The 24,157-nt window shown below is 44.9% G+C and overlaps 1 protein-coding gene across 8 annotated transcripts; it reads right to left on the reverse strand.

Moving 5' to 3' along the window:
• Positions 1-504: 504 nt before the first annotated feature.
• On the reverse strand, positions 505-22,772 carry Gale (UDP-galactose 4'-epimerase). Of its 8 annotated transcripts, none has more exons than XM_071691931.1 (8): positions 22,089-22,772; positions 9,406-9,693; positions 9,026-9,139; positions 8,618-8,797; positions 6,744-6,924; positions 6,216-6,369; positions 1,627-1,757; positions 505-658 (listed from the first exon to the last, which is right to left on the reverse strand). In XM_071691931.1, the coding sequence occupies exons 1-8, from the start codon at positions 22,107-22,109 to the stop codon at positions 609-611; spliced, it is 1,119 nt and encodes a 372-aa protein (XP_071548032.1). In that variant the 5' UTR covers positions 22,110-22,772; the 3' UTR covers positions 505-608. The 8 variants fall into 8 exon arrangements, 7 of the variants coding, with proteins under 7 accessions (XP_071548032.1, XP_071548031.1, XP_071548036.1 ...); XM_071691930.1 differs by lacking the exon at positions 22,089-22,772 and adding an exon at positions 17,047-17,202; XM_071691935.1 differs by lacking the exon at positions 22,089-22,772 and adding an exon at positions 17,103-17,180.
• Positions 22,773-24,157: the final 1,385 nt, after the last annotated feature.

The following is a 24,157-nucleotide window of genomic DNA, read 5'->3' on the forward strand; positions in this document are numbered from 1 at the left end:
TTCACTAACATCTATGGATTTATGACATTTCACTAACATTATTAAAATTTTGTTCATTTATTGATCCGTATTTCACTGACATAAGAACATTATGGATTTTATAACCTTCATTTCACTAACACAGCAAGAGCTGTAAGAGTTAAATGACCCCTCATGTCATTAACACAGTAATATCTCAATAGTTTTAATGATCCACATTTCACTAAGCATAAGAACTCTGTGGATGTAATGGCCCACATTTCATTAACACACCAAGAACTTTAAGGATTTAAAAACACACATTGTAAGAACACAGGAAGAACTTGAGTGATTTCATAACCCAAATCTTCGTAATACAGTATGAACAGTAAGGAATTAATTATCCACTATCATGCAAGTCAGGGGTCAATTGCATCAGCGTTTCAAACCTGCAGGCTTCAATTGTATTGTAGAATAGATAGTCCATTGGCACACGTGTAGTTCTAGTATTACTAGTAGGTACACAAGGGAGAATAAAAGGAAGTATTCGTAACCATAGACTCTTTAGTGTTAACAACAGTCCATTAATCATGATGGAACAACTGTGGACAGCTGTAAAAAACCAGCCACGGCATTATCATCATCCACGTCTACATGAATCCATCTGGGTTTTGACTCTGCCACCTCCAAGTGTCGATACCTGTAGATGATGATTTAGTACAGTTGTTAATGATTAGCTTGTCTCATTAAAAGGCAAGTGTTATGCCTAAGTGACTAATTTAAGCAAGCAAATGTTACAAGAGGAAAAGTGTGACTGGGAGGAGATATTTGGGAGGTGTTACTGACTGGCTAGTGTTACAAAAACAAAGAAGTGATAATGGTTACCGTCTGGCTGCTGAGCACACTTACGGGTTGGTGTGACTGGAAGCAAATCCTTGGTGACTAGATGTTAAAATAAGTGGGTTTTACTGTAAGGTTTATAACAGGACAAATAGTACCAGTGTATTTGAGTGTTGCTGATGGGAAAGTGCCATTAGTTGCAGATGATTGTGATGGATAGGTTTTACTGTAAGGCATGTGATAGTTTTGGGAAAGTAATACTGCAAGGTAGGATTTCTATTGGTAGGTAGGTTTCTGCTTGGTACCTGTCACTGGGAAGCAGTTGTTATACCGGTGAGCAGGTGTTTCTAAGGAACAGATGCTTCTGGTGAAGAACTGTTACTTCTGAAAAGGTGATGCCAACTAGATGTTTTGCTGGCAAATAAGTATGACTGATGCTAGTGTAACTGGTTGACAGGAAGTAATGTTACTGGTGGAAAAGTCTTTCTAGTGTACAAGAAGTACTGGTTTGCAATTATTATTGGTGCAGAATGTTACTGGTGGGAATAACAGTGATTAGCAAGTGTTCCTAGTCAACATGAAATCACTCAGGAAAGTGTACTGCTAGGCAGGTGTTACTTTTAGTATATGTCACCATAGTGTAGATGTCATACTTATGCAGATATGAATTTTTTTTTGTAAAACTGTAATGCACATTAAGCAAACAAGGTTTAATATGTTCAGGATAGGTTTAGATGGGAACAAGAACAATTATCTACAGGAAGGAAGGGCAGTAGGGTTTAAAGGTAACAAGGTTATGAGAGTCAAGGAGGATAAATGCTGACTTACACATTTGTTGGAGGTTGCGGGTGGCCCGCCACCCTAGCTCCTGCTCAGCCAGTGTACATGATGCCACTATTGTCGCTACATCTCCATTTCGGCGTCCTACCACTTTGTATGGTATGTCCCTGCCGCTGGCCCTACAAGAAACATTTGTTACTGATGTAGCTAACACCTGATTCTGTTTTGGTCATTACCTATTATATTTTGTCCCATAATTATTACTGCTGTTGCCCACACATTCTTTTACATCCCACACCACACCTGTTGCAGCTACAGCCAATATCTACATAGTGTTCTGGGCCACACCTGTTAGTGTTATGGCAGACAACTGTAAATGTTGTGGCTCACTCCCTACTATTGTTGTGGCCTGAACCTCAATTGTTGTATGGACTTCATAAAACATTTGCTCCCTCAGTATAATATACTGGATTCAGTACATTATACATGACAGCCAGAGGGTGGATTTTTGCTAATGAAACCATTTTTTATATGCTTCTGACACTTCCTCACCAAGGCAAGGTAAAGGAAATGGATAAAAATAATTACTTCTCTTTCTTTCATACTATTCGCCATTTCCCGCGTTAGCAAGGTAGCGTTAAGAACAGAGGACTGGGCCTCTGAGGGAATATCCTCACCTGGCCTCGTTCTCTGTTCCCTCTTTTGGAAAATCAAAAAAAAAAAAAACGAGAGGGGAGGCCATAATTAATTACTATTACTATATACTATATATATTACTATATACTATTACTATTGCTATATATGAATTAGGTTGATATACCAAGAAGCATTGTATGGATTTTTTTTTACCTTGTGTATACATGGTAAAAAATGTATCTTCCTGGATGGGTTCTGTGAATTCTGAAATGACCAATTTATAATAACTTCCATTGAAATATGAAATCAATACAACATTTATTTTGGGAAATGGTAGAAGCAATTGATACATCACAGTATCATGAAAGTAGGCTACCATAGTGTCATGTTGTTTCCCACAAAAGGTGGTAAGATACTGTTTATACCATGCATACCTTCGGGCATACGTACTGAGATTTATGGGATTCTTGTTTTTGCTATAATTGCTACAAACAGATATTACCATTAAGGGTCTTCATCGGTAGTACCTATTATTTTGTATGAGTTTAACAGCTTCACCAGCTGATACATGTCATAACTTAGGTTTTCCTACAAACTACATATTTTCCATGGGGTTACTTTGTACACACAACCTTCAGTTGGAGGGCCATGTGCTTCTAATCAAAAGTGGTTTTACGGTTAGTGAAGGTAGAATTTTTCCCATGCTTTCTTAGTGATGAACAAAACCTTTATAGGCTACTAATGATATGATAAGTTTTATCAAAACAGAGGTAGAAATGATTAGAACATGATGTCAGCTTTGACTTCATATTTTTTTTTTTTTACCAATTTTAACACAAAAGGATCCCCTCCTAATATAACCTGAACTTTATGTTGGTCTTTAACCAGAGTTTCTGCTAAATCAGAATTTCTTTCTAATCTTATCCTAGATGCTGTTCTTCACATAACTTTAGTCTTATTTATTTATTTATTTATTATACTTTGTCGCTGTCTCCCACGTTAGCAAGGTAGCGCAAGGAAACAGATGAAAGAGTAGCCCAACCCACCCACATACACATGTATATACATACATGTCCATACACACACATATACATACCTATACATTTCAACGTATACACATATATACATACACAGACATATACATATATACACATGTACATAATTCATACTTGCTGCCTTTATTCATTCCCGTTGCCACCCCGCCACACATGAAATGACAACCCCTTCTCCCCGCATGCGTGCGAGGTAGCGCTAGGAAAACACAACAAAAGCCACATTCATTCACACTCAGTCTCTAGCTGTCATATATAATGCTCTGAAACCACAGCTCCCTTTCCACATCCAGGCCCCATAAAACTTCCCATGGTTTACCCCAGACGCTTCACATGCCCTGGTTCAATCCACTGACAGCACGTTGACCCCGGTATACCACATCATTCCAATTCACTTTATTCCTTGCATGCCATTCACCCTCCTGCATGTTCAGGCCCCGATTGCTCAAAATCTTTTTCACTCCATCCCTCCACCTCCAATTTGGTCTCCCAATTCTCCTCGTTCCCTCCTTCTCTGACACATATATCCTCTTTGTCAATCTTCCAAGTGACCAAACCATTTCAGTACACCCTCTTCTGCTTTCTCAACCACACTCTTTTTATTACCACAAATCTCTCTTACCCTTTCATTACTTACTTGATCAAACCACATCACACCACATATTGTCCTCAAACATCTCATTTCCAACACATCCACCCTCCTTTGCACAATCCTATCTATAGCCCATGCCAAGCAACCATATAACATTGTTGGAACCACTATGCCTTCAAATATACCCATTTTTGCTTTCTGAGATAATGTTCTTGCCTTCCACACACTCTTCAACGCTCCCAGAACCTTCGTCCTCCTCCCCCACCCTGTGACTCACTTCCACTTCCATTATTCCATCCGCTGCTAAATTCACTCCCAGATATCTAAAAAACTTCTTTTCCTCCAGTTTTTCTCCATTCAAACTTACCTCCCAGTTGACGTGTCCCTCAACCCTACTGTACCTAATAACCTTGCTCTTATTCACATTTACTCTCAACTTTCTTCTTTCACACACTTTACCAAACTCAGTCACCAGCTTCTGCAGTTTCTCACCCAAATCAGCCACCAGTACTGTATCATCAGTGAACAACAACTTACTCACTTCCCAAGCCCTCTCATCCACAACAGACTGCATACTTGCCCCTCTCTCCAAAACTCTTGCATTCACCTCCCTAACAACCCCATCCATAAACAAATTAAACAACCATGGAGACATCACACACCCCTGCCACAAACCAACATTCACTGAGAACCAATCACTTTCTTCTCTTCCTACTTGTACACATGCCTTACATCCTCGATAAAAACATTTCACTGCTTCTAGCAACTTGCCTCCCACACCATATACTCTTAATACCTTCCACAGAGCATCTCTATCAACTCTCTCATATACCTTCTCCAGATCCATAAATGCTACATACAAATCCATTTGTTTTTCTAAGTATTTCTCACATACATTCTTCAAAGCAAACACCTGATCCACACATCCTCTACCACTTCTGAAACCACACTGCTCTTCCCCAATCTGATGCTCTGTACATGCCTTCACCCTCTCAATCAATACCCTCCCATATAATTTACCAGGAATACTCAACAAACTCTGTAACTTGAACACTCACCTTTATCGCCTTTGCCTTTGTACAATGGCACTATGCATGCATTCTGCCAATCCTCAGGTACCTCACCATGAGTCATACATACATTAATTATCCTTACCTACTAGTCAACAACACAGTCACCCCCTTTTTTAATGAATTCCACTGCAATACCAAACAAACATTTTAATTTATTAAAATTTTCATCCTTGGTTACCATTTTAAAGCATAAAAGATAAATAGTCAAGGTAATGAGAGTTTTCAGGGTATTATTTTTCAATTTTTGAAAAGTTTTCCACATGAGAAAAAGCTTCACAGTCATTTTTGGTTCATATTATTGCTAGTAAATTGTTATGTTTGAAATCTGATGATACAAATTATTCATCATGCTGGATGAGGACTGTCATAATTGTTTCCAGTTATATGAATTGGATCAGGTTCCTAACACTTCAGATTTACTTACATCTAGCCGTTAGAGCTGGAACATGTACCCCTTCTTGTAAATGTCTTGCATGCACCACATGTACATTCTTTTGATTCACCAAAGCTTTCAGTGTGCATCCAGTATTTCTCCCTTGCAAGACTACTCTTAATTTAAACTTTACCTTACTGAATCTCATTCCAAAATACCTAAACTCATCCACAAATTCCAGATTTCATGGTTCAAAGTAATACAAAAATTAGAATCTTGTACTTTCAGCACTCTCCTCCAACTCATATCATCAAAGTCACCCACTATTCTAACCACCTCATCTTCAGCACAGCACCATTATTCCACATCTCTCATCTAATGTTATGTCCCACACAACTTTCATGCATGCATACATTTACTTTAACTACTTCTCCCTATCATCTTAGATGATATGGTCTTCCACAACCTCACATTATGCGCTTGCTGGGTATGATACTCTCTTATCGTGGTTGAAATGGTCTTGCATGTCTTCAGTGAACATGATAAACTATATACAACTGTACATATTCACAAGTGTAAATACATACACAAGAACTTGCATTTGGGCAGTATTATCACACACATACATTTGAAACTTTGTATCCACATGTCCATGGAGAGATGCATACAAAATAATATCCCTCCTCCTGTGCATGGGATGAAGAAAAAGTGATTCACAAAGGGACACAACTGATAAGCAATACAGGACATTAATTATGTAGTCCAAAGACAAGCACTGACACATATCAAGAGACAGACAGATGAAGAGCTGAAAGGACCTGGTGAAGGCCTCTGTTATCTACAGGACAAACAACTTCAACCCCTCAGTGCCCAGGCTGTTATACAAATATGCCACAGACAGTAAGACAGACCTTTTGAAGGCATCTATCATCTGTAGGACAGACACTCCCTGCCCTGTGCCCAAGTTGTAGGCTATGGCACTCCGGAAGTCTTCACTGAAGATCTTGTCCAGTGCCGCTACATGTCCACTTGCCAGATCCATCACGTGTATGTAGTCCCGCACACCTGTCACCAACACCCAGTTAGTTCCACTAATATCACCAACACATTGTTAGTGTGACAGTTGTTTCCAACACTTGGTTATAGCCACTTTTCTGACACATTATTAGTGTCACTTATACCAACACCTGGTTAGTGCCACTACTCCCCAACATTGATTTAAGGCCATTTCTCTAAGCAGCATATGATTAATACCACATTTATCACCAAACACCTGATCTACACCACTTCCCTCACCAACACAATGTAACTGTAGTGCCACACTTGTCACCAACACCAGTTAGTGCTATGTCTGTCACCAACACTATTGAATGCCACACTTGTCACCATAAACCCAGTGATAAACCTGTCGCCTGCCTCTCCTGCAAGGGGAAACACACCTGTACCATCTGGAGTGTCGTAGTCATCACCAAAAACACTGAGGGCCTCCCGCTTGCCCACAGCAACCTGGGCGATGTAGGGGACCAGGTTGTTAGGTGGGCCACTGGGATTCTCCCCAATTTTGCCGGATTCATGGGCCCCTACTGGGTTGAAGTACCTGAGTAGTACCACACGCCATTCCTGTAAAGTGTCTGCTTCTTAGTCAGATTCAGTAGCTCCATCCACAGCCCTTGTAATGTTCCCGTTCCTCAATCAAGTTTATGACCCCCCACTCCTATAAGAATCTTGTTCCTTAGCTCAGTAGCGTTGTCTACCTCAGGCATATCGGCTTCTAAATTGTATTTAGTTTAAAAGAGATTACATGAAATATGACTAAAGTTAATTCAACAGGCAAGATGTAGAAAGAGTAAAATAAAAATCTGAAAGTACTCCATCTTTAATGCTAAAAGACCAGAAGTAAACATATGTAAAAGAACTGGGGTTTACAGACAGAAGGGAACCAAACCAGGCATAATGGGTGATGCGGAAGTGAGACTAGCCAAACTGGTAGACGTGCATATTTCAGAGAAGGATATCTGAAGATTAGGAATAACAGAGGAAGGAATGATGTATTTAAAAAAAAATATTCAGTCAGTTTCATGTGCAAGTGTTATTAGAAAAATGAAGGTATAATTATGGTGATTTAAGCATAAGAGGAAGACTCACTTGAATGGTCAAAATTAGTAAATGGATAGGGAACACATCCAAAGGGTGATAAGGAGACATTACATTTACTGATCAGTGTTGAAATACTTATACATTGACAAAAAATTGTTAAAAAAATCAAAATATGCTTTACATGAGTTTACATGAGAATGACACACAACAGGAGGCCTGACTGGCCCACAACTGGGTTATCAGGTAAAAAAAAAACATTAGTTTAACTTAAGAATAGTAGTTCCAACAATATTATATGGCTGCAAGGCATGGGCTATAGATAGAGTTGTACAGAGGAGGGTGGATGTGATGGAAATGAAATGTTTCAGGATAATATGTGGTGTGAGGTGGTTTGATCGAGTAAGTAATGAAAGGGTAAGAGATATGTGTGGAAATCAAAAGAGTGTGGTTTAGAGAGCAGAAGAGGGTCTGTTGAAATGGTTTTGACATATAGAATGAGTGAGGAAAGGTTGACCAAGAGGATATATGTGTCAGAGGTAGAGGGAATGAGGAGAAGCGGGAGACCAAATTGGAGGTGGAAGGATGGAGTGAAAAAGATTTTGATCAATCGGGGCCTGAACATACAGGAGGGTGAAATATTTTACAAGCTATTCATATCCTACATAAAGCCCGAACTAGAAGAACCTTAGGTTTAGTCAGCACACCTAAAGAAATTAGAGAAAGTGCACAGGACAGCAAAGATGGAACCAGAATAAAAAAAGCTAAGTTGCAGGGAAAGGCTGGAGGCTTCAAATTTACCCACACTCAAAGAGAAGAGTAAGGGGTGATCTGGTCTCTACCTTTAAGTTTATAAACACTGATGATGTCAGTGAAGTTTTTCGAGGGATATAGGGATAGAGCAAGCAGAAGACATAAGATGAAATTAAGAAACTTGTTAAAAAGGATGTAAAGAAAGACTTTTATAGTATAAAAGTATTGGATGACTGGAATAGAATGACCAAGGACATGGTTAATGCAGACAGCATATATAGATTTAAGAAGTTGTATGATAGCAGAGAATGTTTGAAAGATGGGACCCCACATGTGTAAAACTCCTCCATGTACAGTACAGGTAGGTAATTGCACACTCATCAGTAAAACTTACACACATGAACTTGAAGCAATATGTTAACACACATATGTACATACTAAATCTTAACGATAAACAATGACCTACCTTGTCGGCTGTAGCGAGGTCTTTCATGATCTGCTCACATACATACTTGGTCTGACCATAAGGGTTTGTGATGCCCACACCTGTAGGGTGGAGCTCATCTGTGGGCAGGTATTGGGGCACACCATACACTGTGGCAGATGATGAATAAACCAGCCGCTTGACACCAGCCTCACCCATCACCTGGCCAGGGAAGACATGATCAAAACAAGTTCTGTGGCACTCCATTATCTGTCTGACAGACAGGTAATTAGCAGGTTAAACAGTGTTAGATGAGTGTTCAAGCACTTCTAAGAACCAGTTTAAAATCAAAGGAACTAAAGGAAGTAATTATAAGATGCTGGTAATGGCATTTAAAATCACAGGAACTAATGGTAAGAATTATAAGATGCTGGTAACGGCCAGACTCACCTCCAGCAGGTTGAGGGTTCCTGTCACGTTATTGATATAATAGTCAAGAGGTTTCTCCACTGACTCCCCAACAGCCTTGAGAGCAGCAAAGTGTATCACCAAATCCACCTGATGCTGGTAGAGGAAGTGGGGGATACATTAATCACCAGCAGTTAATACAAGAAGTCTAGATTCACTTCCAGCCACATATGGCTACAACCAGTCACTTCCATCAACCAACAGTATTTAGTAGCCAGAAGTCACCATCTGCAGACAAAATATCACCATCAGTGTCTACCAACAGTAGACACCAAATGTCACTGCAAACATCACGGAGCACTTTATATTCATAAGCATCTACCACTATGTAGAAAGAGACACATACAGCCACCAATACTCACCTTTGCAAAGACCTTGGTGAGTCCTGGACGGTCAAGGAGGGAGACCATATAGAAGGCTCGGAGGGTCTTGCCTGTAATAGTTTGGACACGGGCAAGGGCGGGAGGCAGCTCCTGGGGGTCACTACCCTTGGTACTGTTGATGCAGTTGTCCACCACAACCACATGGTGGCCAGCCTCCAACAGTTCAACCACTGTGTGAGAGCCCACAAACCCTGCACCACCTGTCACCAGCACCACACGACCCATCGGACCAGGATGCTGCCTTGCTACAAACCACAAACACTTAACCTGTAAAATAATGGAGGAGATATAGTACAATGCCTTAGTGATTAACATCACCTCATGCCACCTCACAACCTTATGGTACATGTCTAGCCCCTTAACCGTTCAGGGATATATCTTGCACCCTCCCAACCACAGAGACATCTTTTGCTCCCTTGCAATCATATAGGGATATATCTTCCCCCTTATAATCATACAGGGAAATCTCTTCCCCTTACACCATACAGGGACACCTTTCCCCTTAACCATACAGGGACCTCTTCCCCTTACAACCATACATGAGCACCTCTTGCCTCCTAACAAACATACAGGGTATTTTCTTGCCCCCAAACATGAAACCTCATGGCCCTTCAACCACACAGTGCACCTCTTGGCCCCTTACAACTGAACAGAATCTGATAGTACCTCATGATGATAAAGTGCATAACTTTCTACCACCTCTTTATATACAAATCCTCTTTACTTCCACAACAGTATGTACCACCATTGTCTCTCCTCAAAAATATGCACAGAACACCTCTGGTCCACTTCAAAGCAATAAATATAATTTCTAAAGCAATAGAGGACACCCCGTTTGTCTCTAAAGCAAGAGAGAACACCTCTGCATCTCTCCAAAGCAATAAAGAAGACCTTCATATCTTTTAAGCAATAGAGAACACTCTTGGATCTCTCTAAACCATTAGGAAGCAACTGCACACCTGTCCAAGGCAACAGAAAATATCCCTGTGCTTCTCCAAAGCAACAGAGAATACCTCTGTCCTTCACCTAAGCAACTGAGAACATACTTGTTGCTTGACAGAGCATGAGAACACTGTGCTCCAAAACAGTAACAGAGAACATCTCTGTATCACTCTAGATATCTAGAAAACATCTGTAGCCCTCCAAACGAGAGGGAACACCCATGTACCACACTGTCAGTCGATGGACTGTCTGGCACACCAGAACAGTTACCAGTACTTATCAAGAGAGGAAGATAGGCAATGCACAATTGGTTTGAGGAGCTGATATGGTTTCACTTTCCCATCACCTGATCAGTGAAAGTGAGTCACTATCTCATCACCTGATACATGATAGTGAGTCTCTGATGCATCGCCTGATCTACGATAGTGAGTCACTGTACCATCACCAGATCTATGATACTGTATCACTATCTCATCACCTGATCTATTATAGCAAGTCACTGTCCCATTAACTGATACATGACAGTCAATTAGTCTGTCTCCAATATATCAATAATAAATTACTCATCTAGAGATATCACATTCATAGACAGAAATATATCAGTCATCCAGAGACATCACATTCATATAGATACCATTATCATTGATCACATACCTAAACATATAATAATATCACAAATACAAGCAGCATGACCATTTGAGTCTTCAAGCTTTAAAAAGAAGCTAGGATGATGTCGAGTTCACTCCTAAATTATTAGCTTCAGTTTTCGAGCCTTAAGGAGTCAGGATTAAGTTCAGTCCTAAATCATTAAGTCTTCAAGTCTTAAGGGGTCAGGATTATGTAAGTTCAGTCCTAAATTATTAACTTAAGTCTTTAAGCCTTAGCCAGGATTACATTGTCTTCAATTATCAATTTAAGTCTTCAAGCCTTAAGGAGTTAGGATTATGTGAAGTTCAGCCCTAAATTATTCGTAAGTTGTATGCTTGCAGGTGGGAAAGATCTTGCAGTACCGTGTTGTTCTACATTTCCATGACCTTAATCATTTATCCTGATGGTAACATTTGATAATGACCCAACATGTAGCTCTCATTTCCTGTAGTTAGTGACACTTGTGCATGTAACAGAACCACCAACTTGCCTGTACAAATACAATACCACCACCACACCTGCTGTACATCCACAGAACCACCACCACACCTGCTGTACATCCCCAGAACCACCACCGCACCTGCTGTACAACTACAGAACCATCACCACATCTGCTGTACATCCCCAGAACCACCACCACACCTGCTGTACAACTACAGAACCACCACCACACCTGCTGTACATCCCCAGAACCACCACCACACCTGCTGTACAACTACAGAACCCCCACCACATCTGATGTACAACTACAAGACCACTTCCACACCTGCTGTACATCCACAGGACTACCACCACACCTGCTGTACATCCCCAGAACCACCACCACACCCGCTGTACAACTACAGAACCACCACCACACCTGCTGTACATCCCCAGAACCACCACCACACCTGCTGTACATCCCCAGAACCACCACCACCACACCTGCTGTACAACTACAGAACCCCCACCACATCTGCTGTACAACTACAAGACCACTTCCACACCTGCTGTACATCCACAGGACTACCACCACACCTGCTGTACAACTACAAGACCACCACCACACCTGCTGTACATCCACAGAACCACCACCACACCTGCTGTACATCCACAGGACTACCACCACACCTGCTGTACAACTACAAGACCACCACCACATCTGCTGTACATCCACAGAACCACCACCACACCTGCCGTACATCCACAGAACCACCACCACACCTGCTGTACATCCACAGAACCACCACCACACCTGCTGTACATCCACAGAACCACCACCACACCTGCTGTACATCCACAGAACCACCACCACACCTGCTGTACATCCACAGAACCACCACCACACCTGCTGTACATCCACAGAACCACCACCACACCTGCTGTACATCTACAGAACCACCACCGCACCTGCTGTACAACTACAGAACCACCACCACATCTGCTGTACATCCCCAGAACCACCACCACACCTGCTGTACAACTACAGAACCACCACCACACCTGCTGTACATCCCCAGAACCACCACCACACCTGCTGTACAACTACAGAACCCCCACCACATCTGATGTACAACTACAAGACCACTTCCACACCTGCTGTACATCCACAGGACTACCACCACACCTGCTGTACAACTACAAGACCACCACCACACCTGCTGTACATCCACAGAACCACCACCACACCTGCTGTACATCCACAGAACCACCACCACACCTGCTGTACATCCACAGAACCACCACCACACCTGCTGTACATCCACAGAACCACCACCACACCTGCTGTACATCCACAGAACCACCACCACACCTGCTGTACATCCACAGAACCACCACCACACCTGCTGTACATCCACAGAACCACCACCACACCTGCTGTACATCCACAGAACCACCACCACACCTGTTCTACAACCTTTGGGTCAAAGGGAATCAATGTTACAAAAACATCTTCACTATGATAGCGAGACAATAGCATCTTCACTATCTGTCGCTGCCTTTGCTCCTTATCTGACTCCCTCCCTCGTTACCCCCCCCCCCCCAGTCCTACCGCTGTCAACGCCACACCTGTCATCACTCCCCCCCCCCCCCCCACACACACACACCTGCCTTCCCAGATAAAGGTCTGCCCAACACCCAGACACCTGCTGTTGAAATTACATACTAACCCCCATTTTTATTATTTTTAACTTACACAAATAAACATTACACCTGTTTGCATAAATTTCTCGACCTTCAGAACTAACAACACTCCATTGACTAGTGGACATTTTTTGGCCCACGGTACGACCCTTGAGCACGACGGTACGACCCTTGAGCACGACGGTACCTGACCCTTGTGCACGACGGTACGACCCTTGAGCACGACGGTACGACCCTTGAGCCCGACGGTACCTGACCCTTAAGCACGACGGTACCTGACCGTTGAGCACGACAGTACGACCCTTGAGCACGACGGTACGACCCTTGAGCCCGACGGTACCTGACCCTTAAGCACGACGGTACGATCCTTGAGCACGACGGTACGACCCTTGAGCCCGACGGTACCTGACCCTTAAGCACGACGGTACGATCCTTGAGCACGACGGTACGACCCTTGAGCACGACGGTACGACCCTTGAACACGACGGTACGACCCTTGAGCCCGACGGTACCTGACCCTTAAGCACGACGGTACGATCCTTGAGCACGACGGTACGACCCTTGAGTACGACGGTATACGACCCTTGAGCACGACGGTACGACCCTTGAGCACGACGGTACGCCCCTTGAGCACGACAGTACGACCCTTGAGCACGACGGTGCGACCCTTAAGCACGACGGTACGACCCTTGAGTACGACGGTACGACCCTTGAGCACGACGGTACAAGCCTTGAGCACGACGGTACGACCCTTAAGCACGACGGTACGACCCTTGAGTACGACGGTACGACCCTTGAGCACGACGGTACGACCCTTTAGCACGACGGTACGACCCTTGAGCACGACGGTACGACCCTTGAGCACGACGGTACGACCCTTGAGCACGACGGTACGACCCTTGAGCCCGACGGTACCTGACCCTTAAGCACGACGGTACGATCCTTGAGCACGACGGTACGACCCTTGAGTACGACGGTATACGACCCTTGAGCACGACGGTGCGACCCTTGAGCACGACGATGTGACCCTTGAGCATGACGGTACGACCCTTGAGCACGACGGTACGACCCTTGAGCACGACGGTGCGACCCTTGAGCACGACGGTACGACCTTTGAGCACGATGGCACCTGACCTTTGCGCATGACAGTACGACCTTTGAGCATGACAGTACGACCCTTGAGCATGACGGTACGACCCTTGAGCACGACGGTACGACCCTTTAGCACGACGGTACGACCCTTGAGCACAACGGCACGACCCTTGAGCACAACGGCACGACCCTTGAGCACGACGGTACCACCTTTAAGCATGAAAGTACGACCCACGGGTACGATAATCTGGCCTTTGACCTCTGAGGTCAGGTCGAATCGTCGTGCTTACTGACCTACGTACATTTTCACGACACTTGTCAGTGTATTCACTGAAGCTTTTTTTTTTTTCGTAAAGAATTAACGAAACTGTGTACACGATGACGTTACTAATTACACACACGCACACACATATTTTTGTAGGAAAACATACAAATTGTTCGGATGTTCTAGATAATTCGTGTCAGGTCATTGTACTCGAGCGGCGGAGGGAGGGAGGGCGGGGGTTATCGTACGTTACGACAATTATCGTACGCAACAGGTTGCCGCCGTACCCTTCCCCCCGATGTGATTGCTATCGTACGTCAAAGTTCAAATTGTCGTACTCGTTGAAGACATTTAAGTGGTCATTGGAAGAGTTATAGTAACACTTTGCAATGGAGGGGAGACAAGGGCTCTGGCCTACCTCCTTCCTCGGGTGGGGAGACACGGCCGCCCCTGCAGGTGAAGACGCCGCCAGCGGTGGCACCTGGCGCCTCGCACGCGATCACGTCTCCTGCCGTGTGGTCGAGCGCCTCACACATGGCTCCCCTGGCCGCCGCCATAACCGTGGCACAACCAACACCTCCATAACCTCATCCTCTCCTCTGTACTTGGATCACATCCGTTAACCACCTCCAGTCTCTACGCCATGCCCTGGACACCCTTCACAAGCATTTCACGTCCATTATCTACGTGTCCAGGACGCATGTAAATGTGGGAGTGATGGAGAGAGAGAGAGAGAGGGGAGGGAGAGACGGTGGCACTATATGGTGAAGGAGTCGAGCCTGCGTACTGGAGGACAATCAATACAGGAGTCTCCCTCCCTCCCTGGCACCTGTGCCAGATACACCACAGAAAACGGATGTGCCAAGTGCACCACAGAAAACGAAGACTATGGAGACTTACAGGGGTAACCTACCTATTCCTAAATATAAGGACGAACTGTCAAAATGTATTTCTACAGCCGGCATCGGGCATACATATGTGGAAGAGACAACACAGTGCACCATATAGCACTGTATCGCATAATGTACCGTGCCCAGAATATCCCGGGAACATGTAACTTACGTTAAGTTGTCGCAAATGACACAATTAGGGTGATGAGTTGGGTGCTGACAGACCTAATGGTTTCCTGTTCCAGTATTCCGTGACGTATGGTTTCCTATGTAGACCACACGACATGACACGGGCACTACATGACACTGGCCATACATGACACTGGTCACACCTATAGCCGAGTGTGCAGTAAGCATTAAAGGAATGAAAAGGATATTCAAAGTCAACCACTTGCGTAGCAGCTTTGACATGAGTGATACGACCTTTGTACATGCCTGGGCAGATTCACAGCCAACGTAGCCACTGTAATTATTTTCTCGGGGTGTTGGCTGCTAGACGGAAACAAGGGCCCATCAACTATACCTGTTATCTATCTATGCATCTATCCATCTATCTATTCATAGACATTCGTACGTCCGTAATGTCTCAAAACTTCATGAAATGTACGTAAGGAGGGTCTGGTGAGTGTGCTGGGAGAGGCAACACACGACCCACCTGCTGGGAGAGTCAACACATGACCCACCTGCTGGGAGAGGCAACACACGACCCACCTGCTGGGAGAGTCAACACATGACCCACCTGCTGGGAGAGGCAACACACGACCCACCTGCTGGGAGAGGCAACACACGACCCACCTGCTGGGAAAGGCAACACATGACCCACCTGCGGGGAGAGGCAACACACGACCCACCTGCTGGGAAAGGCAACACATGACCCACCTGCTGGGAGAGGCAACACACGACCCACCTGCTGGGAGAGTCAACACATGACCCACCTGCTGGGAGAGGCAACACACGACCCACCTGCTGGGAGAGGCAACACACGACCCACCTGCTGGGAAAGGCAACACATGACCCACCTGCGGGGAGAGGCAACACACGACCCACCTGCTGGGAAAGGCAACACATGACCCACCTGCGGGGAGAGGCAACACACGACCCACCTGCTGGGAGAGGCAACACATGACCCACCTGCTGGGAGAGGCAACACATGACCCACCTGCTGGGAGAGGCAACACACGACCCACCTGCTGGGAGAGGCAACACATGACCCACCTGCTGGGAGAGGCAACACACGACCCACCTGCTGGGAGAGGCAACACATGACCCACCTGCTGGGAGAGGCAACACATGACCCACCTGCTGGGAGAGGCAACACACGACCCACCTGCTGGGAGGCAACACATGACCCACCTGCTGGGAGGCAACACACGACCCACCTGCTGGGAGAGGCAACACACGACCCACCTGCTGGGAGAGGCAACACATGACCCACCTGCTGGGAGAGGCAACACACGACCCACCTGCTGGGAGAGGCAACACATGACCCACCTGCTGGGAGAGGCAACACATGACCCACCTGCTGGGAGAGGCAACACACGACCCACCTGCTGGGAGAGGCAACACATGACCCACCTGCTGGGAGAGGCAACACACGACCCACCTGCTGGGAGAGGCAACACATGACCCACCTGCTGGGAGAGGCAACACATGACCCACCTGCTGGGAGAGGCAACACACGACCCACCTGCTGGGAGAGGCAACACATGACCCACCTGCTGGGAGAGGGTTGTGAGAGTGGGCAGAGTGTCCAGGTGTACTGGGTGGGTTGCTGGTTGTCGTTGGCACGTGTAAGTACATACGTGTCTCACCCGCTTCACAGGTGTGTCGCCCAGACACCTGTCTCTCTCTCTCTCTCTTTCTCTCTACCGCGATTATTTCTTACAATCCACTAGGGAAACACCTACACTTGTCTCCACTGGGGATACCCTAAGTTAACATCCACTAGGGAAACACCTACACTTGTCTCCACTGGGGATACCCTAAGTTAACATCCACTAGGGAAACACCTGCACTTGTCTCCACTGGGCATAACACGCCACCATCCGGAGGTAAACATCTGTCAAACATACATGCACATCTCTATCATTACTATGAACACCAGTAATTATTGGGAGATCAATATATTTCTCTTTTTGACGTTATATAAAATATACTGTTTGACCAAGTCTGGCTCTAAGAAACTGGGTGTCTTGTTTAGATGTGGAAACTTCATCTCTTCTAAACAATTCGTCTGTTTATACAAGGGATTGATTCGTCCTTGTGTGGAGTCCTGCTCCCACATTTGGGATGGTTCCAGCTCGAGTCGAAAGCGGTCCGATTTATAAAGTGTCCCAGGCTAACTTCCAAACTTGCCCCCCCCCCCCCTTGCCCTACGACGCAATGTTGGTTCACTTTCCCTCTTCTATAGGTATTCCTTTGGTCTCAGCTCCCGAGTGCTGGCTGCTAGTGTGCCCCCCACCACCACTAGCTAGACCACATAATACTCGGCAAGCTGCTGCTGCTGCATCACATGGTTACTGTGTTACCCTCGGTAATTCAAGGGTGGACCGTTTTGATACCTGCTTCTTTCCCTACACGTCCAAACTCTGGTTCTTTCCCTACACGTCCAAACTCTGGTTCTTTCCCTACACGTCCAAACTCTGGTTCTTTCCCTACACGTCCAAACTCTGGTTCTTTCCCTACACGTCCAAACTCTGGAACTCCACTTTCTCATGTCCTTCCCAACAACTATGACCTGCCACATTTTTTAAAAGACAGGACTTCCAAAGTCCTCCAAGATTCGTACATAATTTCCCTTGTCTTTTCTTTCTCCCTTTCATAATTCTCTCTATATTTCAACATAACAAGAGCTGGGAACTTTACAAGGGACTTAACAGATACATGTGCCATTTAAATCGCCAGTGTTGACAAAGATGTACACAGAGACAGATGACAGAGGACCTGATTTGAATGAGGTCATCTGATGAGGGACGTTCGTAATCTCTGTTCCTTATCTATATTATCAGTAAAATGGAAGGTTACACCTGCTCACTATACCGGTGCTCCTCCGTGCAGCTGTACACAGGTTTGAGCCGTCCCTGTACACATTACCGCTATCAACCTATCTGGGGTGAGCACGTGTACACAAGACTTAGCCATCACTGCAGGTGTACACAAGACTGAGCCGTCGCTGCAGGTGTACACAAGACTGAGCCATCACTGCAGGTGTACACAAGACAGAGCCGTCGCTGCAGGTGTACACAAGACTGACTCGTCGCTGCAGGTGTACACAAGACTGAGCCATCACTGCAGGTGTACACAAGACTGACCCGTCGCTGCAGGTGTACACAAGACTGACTCGTCGCTGCAGGTGTACACAAGACTGAGCCGTCGCTGCAGGTGTACACAAGACTGACCCGTCGCTGCAGGTGTACACAAGACTGAGCCGTCGCTGCAGGTGTACACAAGACTGAGCCAACGCTGCAGGTGTACACAAGACTGAGCCGTCGCTGCAGGTGTACACAAGACTGAGCCAACGCTGCAGGTGTACACAAGACTGAGCCGTCGCTGCAGGTGTACACAAGACTGAGCCATCGCTACAGGTGTACACAAGACTGAGTCGTCGCTGCAGGTGTACACAAGACTGAGCCATCGCTACAGGTGTACACAAGACTGAGCCGTCGCTGCAGGTGTACACAAGACTGACTCGTCGCTGCAGGTGTACACAAGACTGAGCCATCGCTGCAGGTGTACACAAGACTGAGCCAACGCTGCAGGTGTACACAAGACTGAGCCATCGCTGCAGGTGTACACAAGACTGAGCCATCGCTACAGGTGTACACAAGACTGAGTCGTCGCTGCAGGTGTACACAAGACTGAGCCATCGCTACAGGTGTACACAAGACTGAGCCGTCGCTGCAGGTGTACACAAGACTGAGCCGTCGCTGCAGGTCTACACAAGACTGACCCGTCGCTGCAGGTGTACACAAGACTGAGCCATCGCTGCAGGTGTACACAAGACTGAGCCAACGCTGCAGGTGTAAACAAGACTGAGCCAACGCTGCAGGTGTACACAAGACTGAGTCGTCGCTGCAGGTGTACACAAGACTGAGCCAACGCTGCAGGTGTACACAAGACTGAGCCATCGCTGCAGGTGTACACAAGACTAAGCCGTCGCTGCAGGTGTACACAAGACTGAACTATCGCTTCAAGCGGTAACATCGTGAGCAGCAGAGGCGTCATGGTACATCATGAACAACGTTGTTATGATGATGATGGGGGAAAATATGTCCTCAGCACATACACCAGGCAGTGTGGCTCGTTCTATGACCCTCGTTTACCGGGAGTACTACCCGTGTCATCGTTACAAAGGCACATCTTCAAGTGGCAGTTAGTAAGCATGACGTTGCCAGGTGGCGAAACATTATACATGAACACGTCGGCTGCAGCTCCACAACTGACGCCAGGAATTTATATCTATAATTACTCGCTTCTTCCTGGCAAATCCAAGGCCATGATTAATATATATATATATATATATATATATATATATATATATATATATATATATATATATATATATGACGTCTTAGCTTCGTCTCTTCGATGTATATCAACTGACATATTTCTTGTCTCCCCTGATGATGTGATTATAACACGAAAGTGCACTTGGGAACTTATCGTGTTTCATTTTCCCCCGAATACTCATTGTAATATATATATATATATATATATATATATATATATATATATATATATATATATATATATATATATATATATATATTTTTTTTTTTTTTTTTTTTTCATACTATTCGCCATTACCCGCGATAGCGAGGTAGCGTTAAGAACAGAGGACTGGGCCTTTGAGGAAATATCCTCACCTGGCCCCCTTCTCTGTTCCTTCTTTTGGAAAATTAAAAAAAAAAACGAGAGGGGAGGATTTCCAGCCCCCCGCTCCCTTCCCTTTTAGTCGCCTTCTACGACACGCAGGGAATACGTGGCAAGTATTCTTTCTCCCCTATACCCAGGGATAATATATATATATATATATATATATATATATATATATATATATATATATATATATATATATATATATTATCCCTGGGGATAGGGGAGAAAGAATACTTGCCACGTATTCCCTGCGTGTCGTAGAAGGCGACTAAAAGGGGAGGGAGCGGGGGCTGGAAATCCTCCCCTCTTTTTTTTTTTTAACTTTCCAAAAGAAGGAACAAAGAAGGGGGACAGGTGAGGATATTCCCTCAGAGGCCCAGTCCTCTGTTCTTAACGCTACCTTGCTAATGCGGGAAATGGCGAAGTTTGAAAATAAAATAAAATAATATATATATTATATATATATATATATATATATATATATATATATATATATATATATATATATATATTTGCTTTCTCGCTGTCTCCCGCGTTAGCGAGGTAGCGCAAGGAAACAGACGAAAGAATGGCCCAACCCACCCACATAGACATGTATATACATACACGTCCACACACGCAAATATACATACCTATACACCTCAATGTACACACATATATATACACACACAGACATATACATATATACACATGTACATAATTCATACTGTCTGCCTTTATTCATTCCCATCGCCACCTCGCCACACATGGAATAACAACCTCCTCCCCCCCTAATGTGTGCGAGGTAGCGCTAGGAAAAGACAACAAAGGCCCCATTCGTTCACTCAGTCTCTAGTTGTCATGTAATAATGCACCAAAACCACAGCTCCCTTTCCACATCCAGGCCCCACAGAACTTTCCATGGTTTACCCCAGACGCTTCACATGCCCTGGTTCAATCCACTGACAGCACGTCGACCCCGGTATACCACATCGATCCAATTCACTCTATTCCTTGCACGCCTTTCACCCTCCTGCATGTTCAGGCCCCGATCACTCAAAATCTTTTTCACTCCATCTTTCCACCTCCAATTTGGTCTCCCACTTCTCCTCGTTCCCTCCACCTCTGACACATACATCCTCTTGGTCAATCTTTCCTCACTCATTCTCTCCATGTCACCAAACCATTTCAAAACACCCTCTTCTGCTCTCTCAACCACACTCTTTATTACCACACATCTCTCTTACCCTTACATTACTTACTCGATCAAACCACCTCACACCACACATTGTCCTCAAACATCTCATTTCCAGCACATCCATCCTCCTGCGCACAACTCTATCCATAGCCCACGCCTCGCAACCATACAATATTGTTGGAACCACTATTCCTTCAAGCATACCCATTTTTGCTTTCCGAGATAATGTTCTCGACTTCCAAACATTCTTCAAGGCTCCCAGAATTTTCGCCCCCTCCCCCACCCTATGATCACTTCCGCTTTCATGGTTCCATCCGCTGGGGATAGGGGAGAAAGAGTACTTCCCAAGCATTCCTCACGTGTCGTAGAAGGCGACTAAAGGGGACGGGAGCGGGGGGCCAGAAACCCTCCCCTCTTTGTATTTTCACTTTCTAAAATGGGAAACAGAATATATATATATATATATATATATATATATATATATATATATATATATATATATATATATATATATATATATATATCCCAGAATACAAGACTAGGTCAGAGCCTGGCTGGCTGGCTGGGGCTAGGCTGTACAAGCCGGTAGTAACAGCCAGGTATTTACATACATGAGAGACGTACAGTCATGTGTACACTGACCTACCTGAGCTGTAGCCACGTCCATGAAGACTAGTGTGAGGTCATGGTGGCCACGACCAGTAGCAGACAGGGTCGTCAGCCACCCCAGGTCGTCTGTCTTGCCTCCACTGACCCCTAGTCGTCCACACAACGCTCATCTTACGTAGTTGACCCCCAGCTGGGGGTCACACTGATCAGGTGTCACATGTGCCATGTACACACACACGCACGTCACCCCGGCTCACCGTCCCATAAATATGGATTCCTCTAACTTCGTGGGACCGATGTTATGCACCATTTCCACCATCAGCTACACAGGGAGACACACACACATCCCCGTGGGACATTCGTATTTACGTCCCTGCATTATCCCCAGCCACGTCAACACGTCACTGTATCTCTGCAGGACACACTAGGCTGCTCTGAGCCTCGCTGGAAGTAGCTGAAAGTGTTCTCCAGATGAAGCAGAGGCCATTGTCTGCCCAAAATGACTCGGCTGTCAGGGTTCGCACTGTTTGAGGAGCCACTGGACTCCCTAGTTGGCGCATTTTCCAATCATATGTACTCTGGACGTCTCCTACACTTATGTCTGAGGAAAGATAACGTAGAGATAAGTCAGTACTTGGAACGCCCGCTTCAACTGACACTGGACTTTCACGAGAAAATAAGTTTCAAGCTCGGGTTGTGGGAGACACACGAATTTTGGAAGACATGTCAAAGAAACATCTGATCCACGTCCGAACTGTCCTACGGCTCCGGCTTCAACTTAAGAAAGGAATTTACCCCAACTCTTCTTTGTTCTGATGAACTGTTTCCCTTCCATTATCTTTGCATGGATCATGTTTACAGTAAGAGTTGTGATGGTATCACCAGGTGCCGCTCATGATAGATATAATCGACTCAGATCATCCACTTCAGTCCGAACTCGGCGGTGGAGGGACTGTTTACATTTCCCCACCTCAGATACCTGTGTCCAAATCCTCCAATTGTCTCTGGCTTGTACCTTCCCCGGCGACCATCACTCACTCGTAATCATTCAGAACTGACCACACTATATTATGCTTGATATTCTAAATCAGTTATGATTTGTTTCAGATACTATATCAGGTCACACAACTCTCATGATGGGGGTCACATGTGAGGTTTGGGACACAGCCGTTAAACTATTTAGCTCCAACTCGTCCGAAATTTTTCTTCGTCTTTACACACATGTTCGGCTAGTGATGAATGTCATATTTCCTATACTAAGCAAATCAAATTTATTCGCATAAGCTTCAATACATCCAATACTTATTTCACTAAGGGATACAATTATTGAGTGTAAATGTTCCCCTAATATATTTATTCATTTCACTTAATCGCTGTTTCCCACGTCAGCGAGGGAGCGCCAGGAAAGACGAAGAATGGCCCATCCACTCGTATATTCATATTAACGCTCACACACGCACATATTCATACATATACATACATATATACACAAGTACATATTCATACTTGTTTGCCTTCGTCCATTCCCTAATATATATATATACCTTGCAATGATGGTACACCCCTCAAGCACAGCAGTACAATCTGTGGCAGGACCTCTCTGGGTCAGGTCAAAGAACATAGCCATCATACTCAGGGATCGCATAGCCATGATTAAATGATGGTAATATAGCAATTTCTCACTAGCATTTCCCTTATAACGATATTGTATGTCTCTTTACAAAGACATTGTATATCTCTTTATAAGGACACTGTATATGCTAAGCTGGGTGTGACATGGTACCACCTCACCTAGTGATAGTGGATACACATGTGTACCATCTGACCTGGTGATATATCACAGATGCACAATCTGACTTTGTAATAGTATATTACAAGTATACCATTTGGCCTACTGATAGTATACCACAGCCATACCACATGACTTGGTGATAGGTCACAGGTGTACCATCTGACCTGATGTTAACAGGTAACTTTAATACCATCTGATTTGATGATAACAGGTCACAGCTATATTGTCCGACCTGTTGATTGCTGGTCACAGTTATACCATTTGACCTGGTGATTGCTAGTCACAACTGTGATGTTTTAAGATTTAGGCCTATC

Source organism: Panulirus ornatus, chromosome 51 (genome assembly GCF_036320965.1).
Source record: "Panulirus ornatus isolate Po-2019 chromosome 51, ASM3632096v1, whole genome shotgun sequence".
Taxonomy (NCBI): Eukaryota; Metazoa; Arthropoda; class Malacostraca; order Decapoda; family Palinuridae; genus Panulirus; species Panulirus ornatus.

What these genes read in the sequence shown, in the direction of transcription:
- Gale (XM_071691930.1), bottom strand. Translation starts at nt 17,187, where the DNA reads ATGTACTTACACGTGCCAACGACAACCAGCAACCCACCCAGTACACCT. An exon ending in GAACCCTCAACCTGCTGGAG is followed by an intron (nt 8,798 to 9,025) that starts GTGAGTCTGGCC and finishes TTCCCTGGCCAG; the next exon opens with GTGATGGGTGAGGCTGGTGT. An exon ending in ATGATAGATGCCTTCAAAAG is followed by an intron (nt 1,758 to 6,215) that starts GTCTGTCTTACT and finishes TGTTTCTTGTAG; the next exon opens with GGCCAGCGGCAGGGACATAC.